This window comes from Bubalus kerabau, chromosome 4 (genome assembly GCF_029407905.1).
Source record: "Bubalus kerabau isolate K-KA32 ecotype Philippines breed swamp buffalo chromosome 4, PCC_UOA_SB_1v2, whole genome shotgun sequence".
NCBI lineage: Eukaryota > Metazoa > Chordata > Mammalia > Artiodactyla > Bovidae > Bubalus > Bubalus kerabau.
Genome location: NC_073627.1, coordinates 59,656,362 through 59,671,373, shown reverse-complemented (window position 1 = coordinate 59,671,373; position 15,012 = coordinate 59,656,362). Strand labels below are relative to the sequence as shown.

The following is a 15,012-nucleotide window of genomic DNA, read 5'->3' as shown; positions in this document are numbered from 1 at the left end:
CAGTTAATACTTGGTGACTGGGACTGGTAGAACCCATTTATTGTTATTCTAGGTTGGTCTGGATTCTGTTGCTTTACTAATCATTCCATTTATTTACTAATAAATGCACACAGCCACCAGTAACCTATTAACCATATTTATTCCCTTCATACTTCCCTTGTGGAAGTAGTACATTCCCACCTTTCCTCTACTTGACTGTGGCTGTCTAGTTATCAAGGACTGGGGAAAGAGAGGAAAGGATGGAGATAACTGACTCTTCTTTTTATTCCAGGTGGAAATGGATGACCAGTTCACTAGCAGCACTGTGGATGCCAGTTTTCCAAAAGGTGGACCCTGTCCAGCTTTGAGACCCACAAGTTAGCTAACTTCCAAAACATCAAAATCACAGTGGAACATTTTTCCTCTGCATTAATGAGGTTTAAACAGAAGAGTCACAGTTGGGTTCCTGACAGCAGCTTAAGCTTTATCTCAGAAGAACTTGGTTGTAACATATATTCCCTTAAAACTTAGGCAGAACAAAAATTCATGGTACTGAGGCCAACCAGGTTAAATGTAGCACCTTATGTTTTCACAGGCCTTCCTACATTTATAATCATCACAAGAGATGGGGTAAGAGTAGATGAAGACTGTTTCAGTACAAAATAACTGTTAATAAGTGAAAGCCTGATATGGAAAAACTGTATTATTCAGGAAGAATACTTGAGTGCCTTTATTTACCTAAAGTTGAATGTAAAAGTCAATTTGCACTTCTTTATAAATAACACTCTTATTTAGAATTATAAGTTGTGAAAGCTTTGATGATTGTAGTTCAACTGTATTTCAGGTTTACCCTCAAGAGGTCACTGGATTCTACATTGGTTGCCTTTAAATACAATTCTTTATAACACTAAATGGTTGTTTTTGTCTTTCTGGAAGAAAGTCTATTGGAAAACATTCAGGATAACTTGTACTTTCCTTTGTCACAAATTATAATGACAAATGAATTACTATTAAAACAGTTCAAGAACTTTTTCTTTTTTTTTTCAGAAGAACTTCTAATGTTAGTAAATCCTCACAATCCCACTTACAATTTAAAATCTGGGGACTTGGAATTATCACAAGAAATGCTGGAAGCCTACTAGATATACTTAATGCATTTTATTTAAATTTCATGGTAGCAGACTTTCAAAGTACTTATTTAGTACTCTGAATGTAAAATAGCCCTAGATTTTAAAGGGGAAATACAGTCAGATTTGAAGTCAAAATGTAGTCTTTGGGTAAGCTGTTAGGGCTCAGTGATTACTCTTTTGTTTTGAGCTTTTAAAATAGTGACTATTTGTAATGAAAATAACCAACTATTTGAGAAATAATAACAAATTTTATTGCTACAAGTACGAAGTGCTGATAACCTAAAGGGGAGCTGAATCAAGTTTCTGCTAACATACATGGTTTGAACTGTCATACATTTTAAGTAGGATAAATGAGTTGGGAAGAAAAGAACCATCCGTACATAACATTTAAAACAGAAGGCTTCATATTAGTTTAAATACTTCTCTAAGAAGACAAGGTACATGATTTTTTAAAAATCACAAATTTGAAGCAGGACTTAGTTGCTGATTTGAATTATAGCCTGGGACTGGCAACGTATGCCCTTCCTTTGCTTCAAAAAAAGTGTAAGAAAGAGTGATGAGATCAACATTCACCATTCTTGGATCTTCAGCAAATTCAGGATCAATGTAGAAAAATACTGGCATATCTACTTCCTCTTGTGGATTAAGCCTTTGTTCTTCAAAGCAGAAGCACTAAAAGTTATAGAAAAGTATTCATTAATTAGTATTTCTATTCTGCTACCTAGAATAGAAACTGTGCTTCATTTATTGGCTTTAATAAGCATACTGTTAATTATAATCTTTAAATTCTATGATAGGATAACAGCATCTTTCATCTCTGAGTTTTGCTTTTAAAGATAGAAAATCAGCAAATTCTTCTAATCTTAAAAAAATTGATATCCATATAGTTTGGCTCTCAACCTCTGCATAATTATTATAAGCAATGAAAAAAATAGTTTGAATTTTAAAATAAATCAACTTTCAAAAATTTGTATCTTCTAAAAAAACACTGCAGTATATTTAGTACCAAACAATCTCATGTACTTTTATCACATTCTATAACATTTGCATTTAGTTATACCTGTATTTTATTGAAGTACTGTCCAGCTTCAAATGGTACAACATTGTATGTAGAAATTCCGATTACTGGTTTGTCAGTAGGATTCTTAGCTTTATAAAACGCCAGTGCTGTCTCTCCTGGCACTACCTGTTTTAAGGAAAATACACATTATCAACACTTTAAATCTTACAAATCTGCACTCCATACTAAATTAGTATTTTCATTTCAGACCATAATGCCTAATCTAATTTTAAGAGTCAGCAAAATAAATTGAAGATCAAGAACATTTGATCTTCAAATGGTACTTGCATGTCAGTGGAGAACCATTGCTCTATTACACATACATTACGGATTGTTCTCTTGTATGTCTAAAGTCTTGAAGTGATAAGCTGCAGATGAAGTTATTTAAAATGTGTCCAAGAACAGCCAAGTCTTCTTAACACTTACCCTGAATATTATATAAACTGACTAAAGATTCTGTTTAGAAAAAGGCTTCCGTTCTCTGGTGACTCAGACGGTAAAGAATCTGCCTACAGTGCAGGAGACCTGGATTCAATCCCTGGGTTGGAAAGATCCCCTAGAGAAAGAAATGGCTACCCACTCTAGTATGCTTGCTTGGAGAATTCCATGGACAGAGCACGGTAGTGGGCTACATAGAGTCCATGGGGTTGCAAAGAGTTGGACATGACTGAGCAACTTTCACTTCACTTTTCAGAGAACGTTACCAACCTTAAACTTAGTTTACAACCAGAGTAAATTATATGTATAACCAAAGTAAAACTGACTAAATAGAAATTTTATTTAGCCAAAAAGCACTAATACTTTTCTTTTGAGAGAAAATAATGGATAAAATAAATCGCAAGCTTTAAAGTATTTGGACACTGACTAGCGTCCAAAGGATGCTGTCACATGTACCAGATTAGCCACTAATACCTTGTATACTACTATGTGACTGGAATTAATACTCAGAACCACAATCTTTAACACCCTCAATCACTGAAGAGATTCAGTCAGGATTACTAACCCGGGAAAGCACTAACATTCATAGAGTTTTCCAATAAGAGTTACAATTAAACTTTTCTGGCTATTCCTCAGTTCATGAGGTAATTTCAGTTAAATCCTCTAGGCAAGATGTTAGGCAACTTTTAAGGTACATAGTCTTTCTGAGCTAGAATATAACTTTTTAGCATGATTACTTCAAAAATCCTTAAATTTATTTTAAGAGATAGGGATGCTGCTGCTGCTGCTGTGTCACTTCAGTCATGTCCGACTCTGCGACCCCATAGACAGCAGCCCACCAGGCATCCCCGTCCCTGGGATTCTCCAGGCAAGAACACTGGAGTGGGTTGCCATTTCCTTCTCCAATGCAGGAAAGTGAAAAGTGAAAGTGAAGTCGCTCAGTCGTGTCCGACTTTTAGCGACCCCCTGGACTGCAGCCCACCAGGCTCCTCTATCCATGGGATTTTCCAGGCAAGAGTACTGGAGTGGGGTGCCATTGCCTTCTCTGAGAGAGAGGGATATTTTGATGTAAACCAGTGAACTACTTTCCAGTGTAACCAATGTTTTCCAACAGTTTCCTATATCATCTCTACCTGGGGTAAATAAGTTTAGGTGTTAGTCACTCAGTTGTGTCTGACTCTTTGAAACCCCAGTGACTGTAGCCCACCAGGCTCCTCTGTTCATGGGATTCTCCAGGCAAGAAAGAATACTGGAGTGGGTAGCCATTCCCTTATTCAGGGGATCTTCCTGACCCAGGGATCAAGCCTGGGTCTCCTGCATTGCAGACATATTTTTTACTGTCTGACACACCAGGACAGCTGTTCCTACTCTCAAGACTGGTGACCAGAGAACTTTTTAGTGAACTCTTAATATGATTCTAATAAAAATAGGACATTTTCCATTGCTCCAAAGTAACTTTTATTATGACGCCATGTAACTTAAAAGAATATCTTGTTACCTTAGGTGTAGTGCACTGTCAAAAAGTAGTCTGTGGGAATAAAAGAATTCCAGTAATGGTATCTGTCAGTATTCTGAAATTAAGTTTAGATGAGTGTTTCCTAAATTGTGAAACAGTAAGTGATGAAAGAATCAATCTTTAAATTGGAAAAAGCAATCTTTTAAACATTGCTTTAAGTACTTACATATATTTCTGTTTGCTGAGGTCTAAAGTTCCACTGGAGACTTGCATGCACATCTGCATTAAAGGTGATTTTAATGATGCGATCCTTAACAGGTACCATGTTTTCAATTTGGTCTGATCCATGACCTGCTACTGCTGATCCTCCAAGTCCAGTAGTCTAGGAAAAGATAACAAGGCATAATATGCTAAACAAAAGTACAGTAGTTTTAGGTGCTGATGACCTATTTACTGGATGAAACAAAATTTTAAATACAATACTCCAGTAGCAGCAAGGTTTACATACTATCACTGACCATTTCCTATGAATGTGCTAACGATTTAACCACTTTTTGGGTGTCAAGGGTCTATGTATGTTAAAGTCATATTTTTCTGTAATTACCTGGTTGTAAAAATGATAAAAATGAATCATCTGAAAGAGAATGGACTCTCCACTGATAACAGAGCTCTGAATTTTTAGCTGAACTTTTCATTAAACATCTTTCTCCTTATTGCTAGTATTTCAGAACAACTATTATGAATAGAAATAAAACATACCCACAATGCTGTCATTTCAATAAAACTAATTCCATTTTCCACATTCTCATCTGGTCCTTTTCTGTATCATAACTTTTAGTGGACAGATTAGTTTGTAAATTCACTTCTATAGTTTGCTTTCCTCAAGCATCGTTAAGTATTTTGCCATGTTGGTAGAATGTTTCTGTAAATGTTTTCTGTATTTTTTAGTACTGTACAGCTTTTACATAGGTATCATCAGTTAATCAGAAAACCTCTTTGGTCACTCAATGGACTAATCATAAGGCATCAGGATAATCTGTATCTGACACTTCTTGTCTATCTTCATTGCCATTACTTATTTCCTTATCAGAGATGTTTAAAAAAAAATCCTTACTTCCAGGGTCATCATTCTTCTGATGCTTGAGGTTGCCAGAATTCTGGTCTCCGGATAATTAATCTGTTACTATACTGGGGAAAAAATACCAAATTTGAGGCTATGGAAGACTCCCAGCAAAATACAGTACTACTACCTTAGCTTGTTAAACAAGTCAGCTTCACTAAACTGCCACGCATTATGAAACTACATTATAACCCTACAAGACACATCAGAGGCCAAGCCTTTATTTACCCTTGTTTAATCAGAGGGCAAGCCTATTCTGTTCAAGAAGGCTATGTTTTTAAGATGTAACTTGTTTCTGAAGAACCTGAGTCACTTGAATGTTTTCTTTCTGACAGTCTTTGAATACAGTCTTCAAATTAGTGTGATGATTTGCAAAATTAAAACAACAGAAAAAGGCCCTGAAAAGAAAATGTCCTGTGCTCCAGTCTAGTTCTGTCACTAAGTAGCTCCAAAAACTCAATTTTACTTTCTTTGGGCTACACTTTCTATACTCATAAAATGAGCTCGGTGTATGAAGTGGTTTACATAATCCCTTATTTTTAGCTCTAAAGTTCTGTGATTGCAAAAATTAAAAGATGTTCTTTTGGATATGTCACTACTGAACATCCAACTGTGATTTAAGTTTAGGATTGCAAACCACAATAGATTTTTACTTTCCTGCCCTGCACTTTCATCCATGTGAATGAAATCAGTCATTCATTTCAGTTTGGGGCAGGGTTTCTCAATCTTGGCACTAATGACGCTTTGGATAGGATAATTCTTTGTTTTTTTTTGGTGGGGGTGAGGGATGGGTCTGTTCTCTGCAATGCTGGATGTTTAGCAGCATCCCTTAACCTCTACCCACTAGGCAGCACCCTCCCCCTTCACCTCCCAGGTTGTGGCAACTAAAATGTCTTCAGATATTGTTAAATATTCCCTGGAAAATAAAATCACCCACCCACCTCGTGGTTTGGGGAGATCTACGCTAGATGTTTTGGATTCAGTTCTGTTTATGATTTCATCAATGGTAGTGGGGGATTCATGCTTGGTCCAGGCTAGCGTGTGATGAACATTAACTCATATTCTACACTTACACCCCAGCAATCAAGCCACTGCCCCTTCCAATATAAATGCTGATATTAAGAGACTAAAAAGTCCTTTAGATTCCAGTTTCATTATTACTGGTGATTCCGATGTACAACAAAGTTTGGGGACCCGCTATTACTCAGTAAATGAACCCAAAGTGTAGCTCTCATTCATGGCACGGTTTTAAAACAGAAATTCCTGGACCCTACCCAGGTCTCCTAATCAGAATCTCTGGGGTATGGAAGCCCTGGTATGTTTAAGAAGCTCCATGGGTGACCTAATGCCCAAAGCAGCAAACTACTGCTTAAGAACTTAGCAGAACACGTATATGTAACAGGTGAAGTAGCCCTGTGCCTGCAGTTCCCAAACATTAAGTCTGCATCACAATCTGCTGCTGCTGCTGCTGCTGCTGCTAAGTCACGTCAGTCGTGTCCGACTCTGTGCGACCCCATTAGACGGCAGCCTACCAGGCTCCCCCGTCCCTGGGATTCTCCAGGCAAGAACACTGGAGTGGGTTGCCATTTCCTTCTCCAATGCATGAAAGTGAAAAGTGAAAATGAAGTCGCTCAGTCGTGTCTGACTCTTAGTGACCCCATGGACTGCAGCCCACCAGGCTCCTCTGTCCATGGGATTTTCCAGGCAAGAGTACTGGAGTGGGGTGCCATTGCCTTCTCCGTCACAATCTGCTAGGGAACTTACTAAAATACACATTGCTGGGCCCTGCCCTCCAGAGTTCCTGATTACACAGTTCTGGAGTTGGATCCAACAATCTGTACTCAAGTTCCCCTCTCAGGTAATGATGCTGCCGCTCGTGGGAAGGTCTGCACTTTGAAAACCATTGCACTGGAGTTTCTGATCTAAAAGGGAGCTCGGAGAAAGGACATTACAGTTACATATTAACAAAGGGGAAAAGCCTCGAAGTCCTAAGTCATCTATTACAAAGTCCTAAATCACAGTAGTTTGTACTTAGATAAAAAGCTACTCCCAGTTTAAGCCGAAGTAGCAAGCAACTCCCGTTTCCAGGGTTAACCTTTGCACAGAACCTGTATGTGTTTCACAGAGGGAATGTATGAACATAAACTACATTTTAAAAGCAGGCAGCGTGTGAGCAGCAGGAGATTGCTGGATACAGGAGTGTAGGCTGCAGACCTTTTGGGTGGTAGCTCTGAGAGCAGGGAATTTCACTCGGCAGTGGGGTACGGGCAAGAACACAAGAGCTCGAGTTGGACCGGCAGCTCTGTCACTAGCTTTCTTGATGAACTTCAAGGCCCGTTTTCCTCTGGGAGGTAATTTCGGACAGTCCACCGGGCCCCGCGGAGCCTCGCGGTCTAGGGAGCCGCCCCGGCCCTCCGCCCCTCCACAAGGGCCGCCCGGCGGGCCGCGCCAGCCCTACCTGGCAGTAGAGCCGATAAAGGGGCACGGCGGCGTAGGACGCGCCCAGCATGCCCACCGCCGCCGCGGCCACGTAGGTGAGGACCGTCTTGTTCCGCCGCCGCCAGTCCTCCTCCTGCGAGCGCGTGTAGGGGTTCGTGCTCTTCGGCCGCCGAGCCGGCTGCTCCGCCGGGCTCGGTTGCCTCCATGTCCCGAGCCGCCTCAGCCCCTGCTCAGTACCCGCCGGCCCGCTCCTCCCCGGCCGGAGACACGGCTCTGCCCTCTCAGCAGCCCGGGTTGGGCGCCCAAGGTGGCTCCAAGACCACCCGCAAAAAACGACGCGTCTCCAAGCCGGACGCCAGAGCCCTCCCATGACGCCCGGAAAGCGCGTCCGCCTGTCAGGGGCAAGGGGGCGGATCTCGCGAGGCCTCCTCGGTCTCGCGAGCTCTGGGTTGAGCCCGCCGCTGCCTAGGCTACGGCTCTCAGGTAGCCGCTTTTGCGGTCGGGCTACGGAGGCCGGGTGGCCGGGTAAGTTCGCGATTTTGTTAATAACTGTTCCTCCCACTTCGCTTTCCTCCAGTATTTGTTTAACTTACTTCCAGAAAAACGCCTCGCGCTCCTCAGCGTGCACTCCATCATCACATGGCTTGTGTCCCTGAAATTTCCAGCCCCCAGCAGGCTTTGTCTCGCCCTGGCGACTGCCCGCGGCCGTGTCCCGCGCGGGCCCTTGGTGGCCGGTCCGCTATCATTGTCGTGGGTTTGGGCTCAAGGATTACCTCTCCCGGGAAGTCTTCCTGTGTCAACCACAGCCCGCTTGGACCCTCGCACACCTTTATTTTCTCAGCTCCTGCGAATCGGCTTCTGTTGGTCTCGTGTCCATTAACCACTTGCCCAGTGAAAATTAATCAGTTCTGGGGCGGGAGAGACGTCGTCAGACTGGTTTTTGAGAGGATGGTGACCGGGATGTGAGGATTATTTAAGGAGGGGTTGAAGGGAATGGACTGCTTATCTTGAAAAATAAACGCATGGGGGATATAATAGCTTTTTTCAGTTGTCCTACAGACCAAGCTGGGGCGGACTGCATAGCCGATTTTGCCGTAATGAAAGGAAGCATCTTGCAAGGGACTATAAGAGATCAGATTCCGAGGTTACACATGTCTAGATTCATACCCGGGTCCTCACTATGGCCTTGTGTGGTTAGGCCAGTTATTTGACCTCTTTAAAACTTGGCGGCCTTACTTGTAAAATAAAAATCGTAACAGTATATATGAAGATACGCATGTGAAGTTATTTTCACAGTGTAAGCATTTAGTAAACATTAGGCTTTATTGCTAATGTCCAGAGTAGTTATAATTATCCCCATTTTGTGGATGAAAAAACTGAAATCCTGAGAAGTTAAATGACTTCAAATCATTCAGCATTTTATTTATTGTACTATTGTGGGCCAGACATCGTTCTACCTACTGGGGCTACAGCACAGAGAAAGTCAAAGAAGAACAGTTATAGAATGTGTCCTATTACTGAAGGGACTCAGGAGAAAGGCAAGTAACAGATACACAAGAATTTCAGATAACAATCAGTACAGTGTGATTGAAAGTCAAGAGGAGAGGCACTAAAGAAAGGTCTTTGAGCCTAGTCCTGGGTGATGATAAGGAGCAACCTACCAATGACAATTCTAAGTCATGCAAAGGCAGGTAGGCAAGAAAGAGCTACTTACCATTGAAAAACAAAAAGGAGGCCACTGTGTTCCTAGCATTGTGAGCAGGAAGAAGAGTGATAAAAGGGTCAGAGCAGGTATACAGGGCCAGGTAATAGAACCTTTTAAGCCATGTCCAAGGTTTATTTATTTATTTTTTTAACTGGAGTATCAAGGGTTTGTATTTTATTCTAAAAATAATATGAAGCTTACAAGTGAAATCTGATTCACATTTTTAAAAAGATACTGGTTTTGGAATGGAGAGTGGACTAAGGGGAAGAGAGCAAAAAAGAACTAGAACAGTTAGGAGGCAATTGCAGTAGTCCAGGTGAGTGATGATGGTCACCTTGAAAGAGTAATTGATTAACTTGCGGTCACAGGGCCAGAAAATTACAAACCAAAAAAAAAAAAAAATTAAAAAAATGTATCTTTTGACTCTTCTACTTTGGCACAAAAAATTCAAGATTCTTTGATTCTGAAAATTTATTCTTGTGTTATGAGAATGTTTGCCAGTTTTTTTTTTTTATATGTAACGACCTTAGTTCTTACACTAGATTGTCATCTCTATTACGTTAAAACGTGTCATATTTTAAATTCCTTACAGCATAGACTCAAACCCCATGCAAATGTTAATGTCACTGAAACCAACAAAGCATTCCCTTTGACCATTCTTTTTTCCAGGCAACCCTTCAATATATCAACAGGTAGCAGCATAAATTTGTCAATAATAATGTCTTTGTTTTGGATTTTTGTTTATAATTAATTGCAAATGAAATTACTCTTTTCCAAGGTACAGTAATCTTGATAGCAGTAGAACAGTGTTGACTGCCGTTCTTAATGAGCCTGAATATGCTTGTGACGTTGCATAAATCATTCTGATAACTAATGCTAAGTAAGGGCTTCTACCATGAATGAAATGGGGACACCTTGGGCAAGGCTAGTGCAGCCCTTTCCTGCAGGTAATGTTTATTTCAAACTTAAAACATCTGGGACTGGACTGACATCTCAGACTTGGCACCTTTAATTTGTAATATCATTTTTTAGCAACAAATAATTGGATCTTATGAACCCTTTCTAGTTACCTATCAGATCAGATCAGTCGCTCAGTCGTGTCCGACTCTTTGCGACCCCATGAATCACAGCATGCCAGGCCTCCCTGTCCATCACCAACTCCCGGAGTTCACTCAGACTCACATCCATCGAGTCAGTGATGCCATCCAGCCATCTCATCCTCTGTCGTCCCCTTCTCCTTCTGCCCCCAATCCCTACCAGCATCAGAGTCTTTTCCAATGAGTCAACTCTTCGCATGAGATGGCCAAAGTACTGGAGTTTCAGCTTTAGCATTATTCCTTCCAAAGAAATCCCAGGGCTGATCTCCTTCAGAATGGACTGGTTGAATCTCCTTGCAGTCCAGGGACTCTCAAGAGTCTTCTCCAACACCACAATTCAAAAGCATCAGTTCTTCAGCGCTCAGCCTTCTTCACAGTCCAACTCTCACATCCATACATGACCACAGGAAAAACGATAGCCTTGACTAAATGAACCTTTGTTGGCAAAATAATGTGTCTGCTTTTGAATATGCTATCTAGGTTGGTCATAACTTTCCTTCCAAGGAGTAAGCGTCTTTTAATTTCATGGCTGCAGTCACCATCTGTATTGATTCTGGAGCCCAGAAAAATAAAGTCTGACACTGTTTCCACTGTTTCCCCATCTATTTCCCATGAAGTGATGGGACCAAATGCCATGATCTTCGTTTTCTGAATGTTGAGCTTTAAGCCAACTTTTTCACTCTCCACTTTTGCTTTCATCAAGAGGCTTTTTGGTTCCTCTTCACTTTCTGCCATAAGGGTGGTGTCATCTGCATATCTGAGCTTATTGATATTTCTCCCGGCAATCTTGATTCCAGTTTGTGTTTCTTCCACTCCAGCGTTTCTCATGATGTACTCTGCATATAAGTTAAATAAGCAGGGTGACAATATACAGCCTTGACGTACTCCTTTTCCTATTTGGAACCAGTCTGTTGTTCCATGTCCAGTTCTAACTGTTGCTTCCTGACCTGCATACAGATTTCTCAAGAGGCATATCAGGTGGTCTGGTATTCCCATCTCTTTCAGAATTTTCCACAGTTTATTGTGATCCACACAGTCAAAGGCTTTGGCATAGTCAGGAAAGCAGAAATAGATGTTTATCTGGAACTCTCTTGCTTTTTCCATGATCCAGCGGATGTTGGCAATTTGATCTCTGGTTCCTCTGCCTTTTCTAAAACCAGCTTGAACATCTGGAAGTTCACGGTTCACATATTGCTGAAGCCTGGCTTGGAGAATTTTGAGCATTGCTTTACTAGCGTTGAGATGAGTGCAATTGTGTGGTAGTTTGAGCATTCTTTGGCATTGCCTTTCTTTGGGATTGGAATGAAAACTGGCGTTTTCCAGTCCTGTGGCCACTGCTGAGTTTTCCAAATTTGCTGGCATATTGAGTGCAGCATTTTCACAGCATCATCTTTCAGGATTTGGAATAGGTCAACTGGAATTCCATCACCTCCACTAGCTTTGTTCGTAGTGATGCTTTCTAAGGCCCACTTGACTTCACATTCCAGGATGTCTGGCTCTAGGTCAGTGATCACACCATCGTGATTATCTGGGTCGTGAAGATCTTTTTTGTACATTTCTTCTGTGTATTCTTGCCATCTCTTCTTAATATCTTCTACTTCTGTTAGGTCCATACCATTTGTGTCCTTTATCGAGCCCATCTTTGCATGAAATGTTCCTTTGGTATCTCTGATTTTCTTGAAGAGATCCCTAGTCTTTCCCATTCTGTTGTTTTCCCCTATTTCTTTGCATTGATCGCTGAAGAAGGCTTTCTTATCTCTTCTTGGTTGATCATGTCCAATTTTACATAGTAGGTAAAATAGTAGGTTATTTTTCATACAAACCATTTAGGAGGGGTGACAGTTGAGTGAAATAGGTGAAGGTAGGAAAAGAAGGAAAAATGGGGAAAAAAATGGTTTGATATTCATGTTTTCTTATCTGATATTGGGCTTTTTAGGGGATTTTTAGGCTTTCTGAGGATTCAAAGATTATAAAGATGTATTGTTTTTAAAATTCGGTTTGTAATTACATTTTTTAGTATCTTTACTATGTGTTTAGTATCTTTACTGTGTTTATTATTTTTTCCACTTAGTGCATGATAGTGGCATAGCGTTCTCTCAGTAAGTCTTAATATGCTAGTTTCTTATTTCCTGGCAGCTTCCTTTAACTAACGTATTTGAAAGGCTACTCCATTTAAAAGGTCTTGAATAAGTTTATATGATTGACAGTTAAGGTGAAATGAAAACAGAAGTCATTTATCAGTAAAAGCCTTTTTTTTCCAAGTAATGGTTTTCAAGATCAGTGCCAGCCTCATGGGTTTGTGAACTGTGCAGTCAGTCGCACAGGGCCTTGCTCTTAAACGGGCCCCTTACTTAGTTGGACCATGTACTTAGTTTAATGCTCTGCTGTCACTATCTTGAAATTGTTAATAATTTTTTTTTTAACAAGGAGCTTTACATTTTCATTTTGTACTGACCCCTTCCCCCAGATTGATTATATCTCAGATGGCCTGACTGACATTTTGACATAATTCAGGCTAGGGTTCAGTCAGCCTACCTAGAGTGAGCAGAAGTTAAAGATAAGAGATAAGGCAAAAAGCAAATGCAGGTCTTCTGAGAATAGTCAGATTGTATGAAATAAGATCAAGCAAAAATTCATATTCCTTACAATGACCCCTAAGATTCTAAGACCCTACCTGCTTCTCTGACTTCATTTTTCTCTCCCCATCCGCCATGATACCACCACACTCTTTTTGTTCTGTAAACTCTCCAAACTTTTTGCTGCCTTGATACCTGTTCTCCACCTGGAATACTGGGTCCCTGTTTTTCTCCTGGCTCATCTATTATGTGGATCTTAGCTGGAATTTAAATTAAATCTCCTCTGTCTAGTCACATATGATCTGTTACCTTTCGGTATCTGAAACTAGCTCATGTTGTTCCATTTTTATTATCTCCCAATGAAACATGTATATGCCATAAAAGCAGAGGCCTTGGCTTATTAGGCATACTGTCATAAGCATTTAGGACAAGGGGTACATAGGATTGCATTGCTTACCAAGCAGAGGGCATCAGTCTCAGGAAACTTGTGTGAGCAGTGAGCTGTTGGTCTAATTATCTCCTTTCAAGAAGCCTAGAACTGCTTCTTTGAAGCAATTATCTGTTGTTTCCCACTGGTTTGGCTGTGGCTTGCATGTTGCTATCCTTGCAACTCCAAGACAAATGAGTTGCATTGCTGATGGGCTTCAGTTCAGTTCAGTCTCAAAGTTGTGTCTGACTCTTTGCGATCCCATGGACTGCAGCATGCCAGGCCTCCCTGTCCATCACCAACTCTCGGAGTTTACTCACACTCATGTCCATTGAATCAGTGAGGCCATCCAACCATCTCATCCTCTGTCGTCCCCTTCTTCTCCTGCCTTCAATCTTTCCCAGCATCAGAGTCTTCAGCTCTTCACATCAGGTGGCCAAAATAGTGGAGTTTCAGCTTCAGCATCAGTCCTTCCAATGAATATTCAGGACTGATTTCCTTTAGGATGGACTGGTTGAATCTCCTTGCAGATCAGGAGACTCTCAAGAGTCTTCTCCAACACCACAGTTCAAAAGCATCAATTCTTCAGTGTTCAGCTTTCTTTATAGTCCAGCTCTCACATCCATACATGACTACTGGGAAAACCATAGCTTTAACTAGGTGGACCTTTGTTAGCAAAGTAATGTCTCTGCTTTTAAGTAAGCAGTCTAGGTTGGTCATAACTTTTCTACCAAGAAGCAAGTGTCTTTTAATTTCATGGCTGCAGTGATTTTGGAGCCCCCCAAAATAAAGTCTGTCACTGTTTACGTGTTTCCCCATCTATTTGCCATGAAGTGATGGGACCAGATGCCATGATCTTAGTTTTCTGAATGTTGAGCTTTAAGCCAACTTTTTCACTCCCCTCTTTCACTTTCATCAAGAGGCTCTTTAGTTCTTCTTCACTTTCTGCCATAAGAGTGGAGTCATCTGCATATCTGAGGTTATTGATATTTCTCCCAGAAATCTTGATTCCAGCTTGTGCTTCATCCAGCCCAGTGATTCTCATGGTGTACTCTGCATATAAGTTAAATAAGCAGGGTGACAATATACAGCCTTGCTGCTGCTGCTAAGTCGCTTCAGTCGTGTCTGACTCTGTGTGACCCCATAGACGGCAGCCCACCAGGCTCCGCCGTCCCTGGGATTCTCCAGGCAAGAACACTGGAGTGGGTTGCCATTTCCGTCTCCAATGCATGAAAGTGAAAAGTGAAAGTGAAGTCACTTAGTCATGTCCGACTCTTAGCAACCCCATGGACTGCAGCCTACCAGGCTCCTCCGTCCATGGGATGTTCCAGGCAAGAGTACTGGAGTGGAGTGCCATTGCCTTCTCTGATACAGCCTTGACATACTCCTTTCCCCATTTGGAACCAGTCTGTTGTTCCATGTCCAGTTCTAACTGTTGCTTCTTGACCTGCATACAGATTTCTCAGGAGGCAGGTAAGGTGGTCTGGTATTCCCATCTCTTTCAGAATTTTCCATAGTTTATTGTGATCCACACAGTCAAAGGCTTTGGCATAGTTAGTAAAGCAGAAGTAGATGTTTTTCTGGA

General features: G+C 41.1%; 3 protein-coding genes across 13 annotated transcripts in view; 2 read left to right on the top strand and 1 right to left on the bottom strand.

Moving 5' to 3' along the window:
- Window positions 1–891, top strand: part of TOM1L1 (target of myb1 like 1 membrane trafficking protein) — a 62,362-nt gene extending 61,471 nt beyond the window's left edge. For all 4 annotated transcript variants that reach the window (XM_055577595.1, XM_055577594.1, XM_055577597.1 and 1 more), the window contains one exon: window positions 272–891. The gene's annotated coding sequence lies outside the window, so the exon portion shown is untranslated. The remainder of the gene's footprint in view (window positions 1–271) is intronic.
- A 446-nt stretch (window positions 892–1,337) lies between these two features.
- LOC129649776 (cytochrome c oxidase assembly protein COX11, mitochondrial) lies at window positions 1,338–8,095 on the bottom strand. Its single transcript, XM_055577598.1, has 4 exons — window positions 7,642–8,095; window positions 4,290–4,445; window positions 2,170–2,295; window positions 1,338–1,781 (listed from the first exon to the last, which is right to left on the bottom strand). The coding sequence occupies exons 1-4, from the start codon at window positions 7,990–7,992 to the stop codon at window positions 1,566–1,568; spliced, it is 849 nt and encodes a 282-aa protein (XP_055433573.1). The 5' UTR covers window positions 7,993–8,095; the 3' UTR covers window positions 1,338–1,565.
- STXBP4 (syntaxin binding protein 4) overlaps window positions 8,053–15,012 on the top strand; it is a 234,196-nt gene continuing 227,236 nt past the window's right edge. For 2 of the 8 annotated variants that reach the window (XM_055577586.1, XM_055577589.1), the window contains exon 1: window positions 8,060–8,147. The gene's annotated coding sequence lies outside the window, so the exon portion shown is untranslated. Of the gene's footprint in view, window positions 8,148–15,012 lie in introns of all 8 variants that reach the window. The other 6 variants (XM_055577593.1, XM_055577587.1, XM_055577592.1 and 3 more) reach the window with 6 other exon arrangements.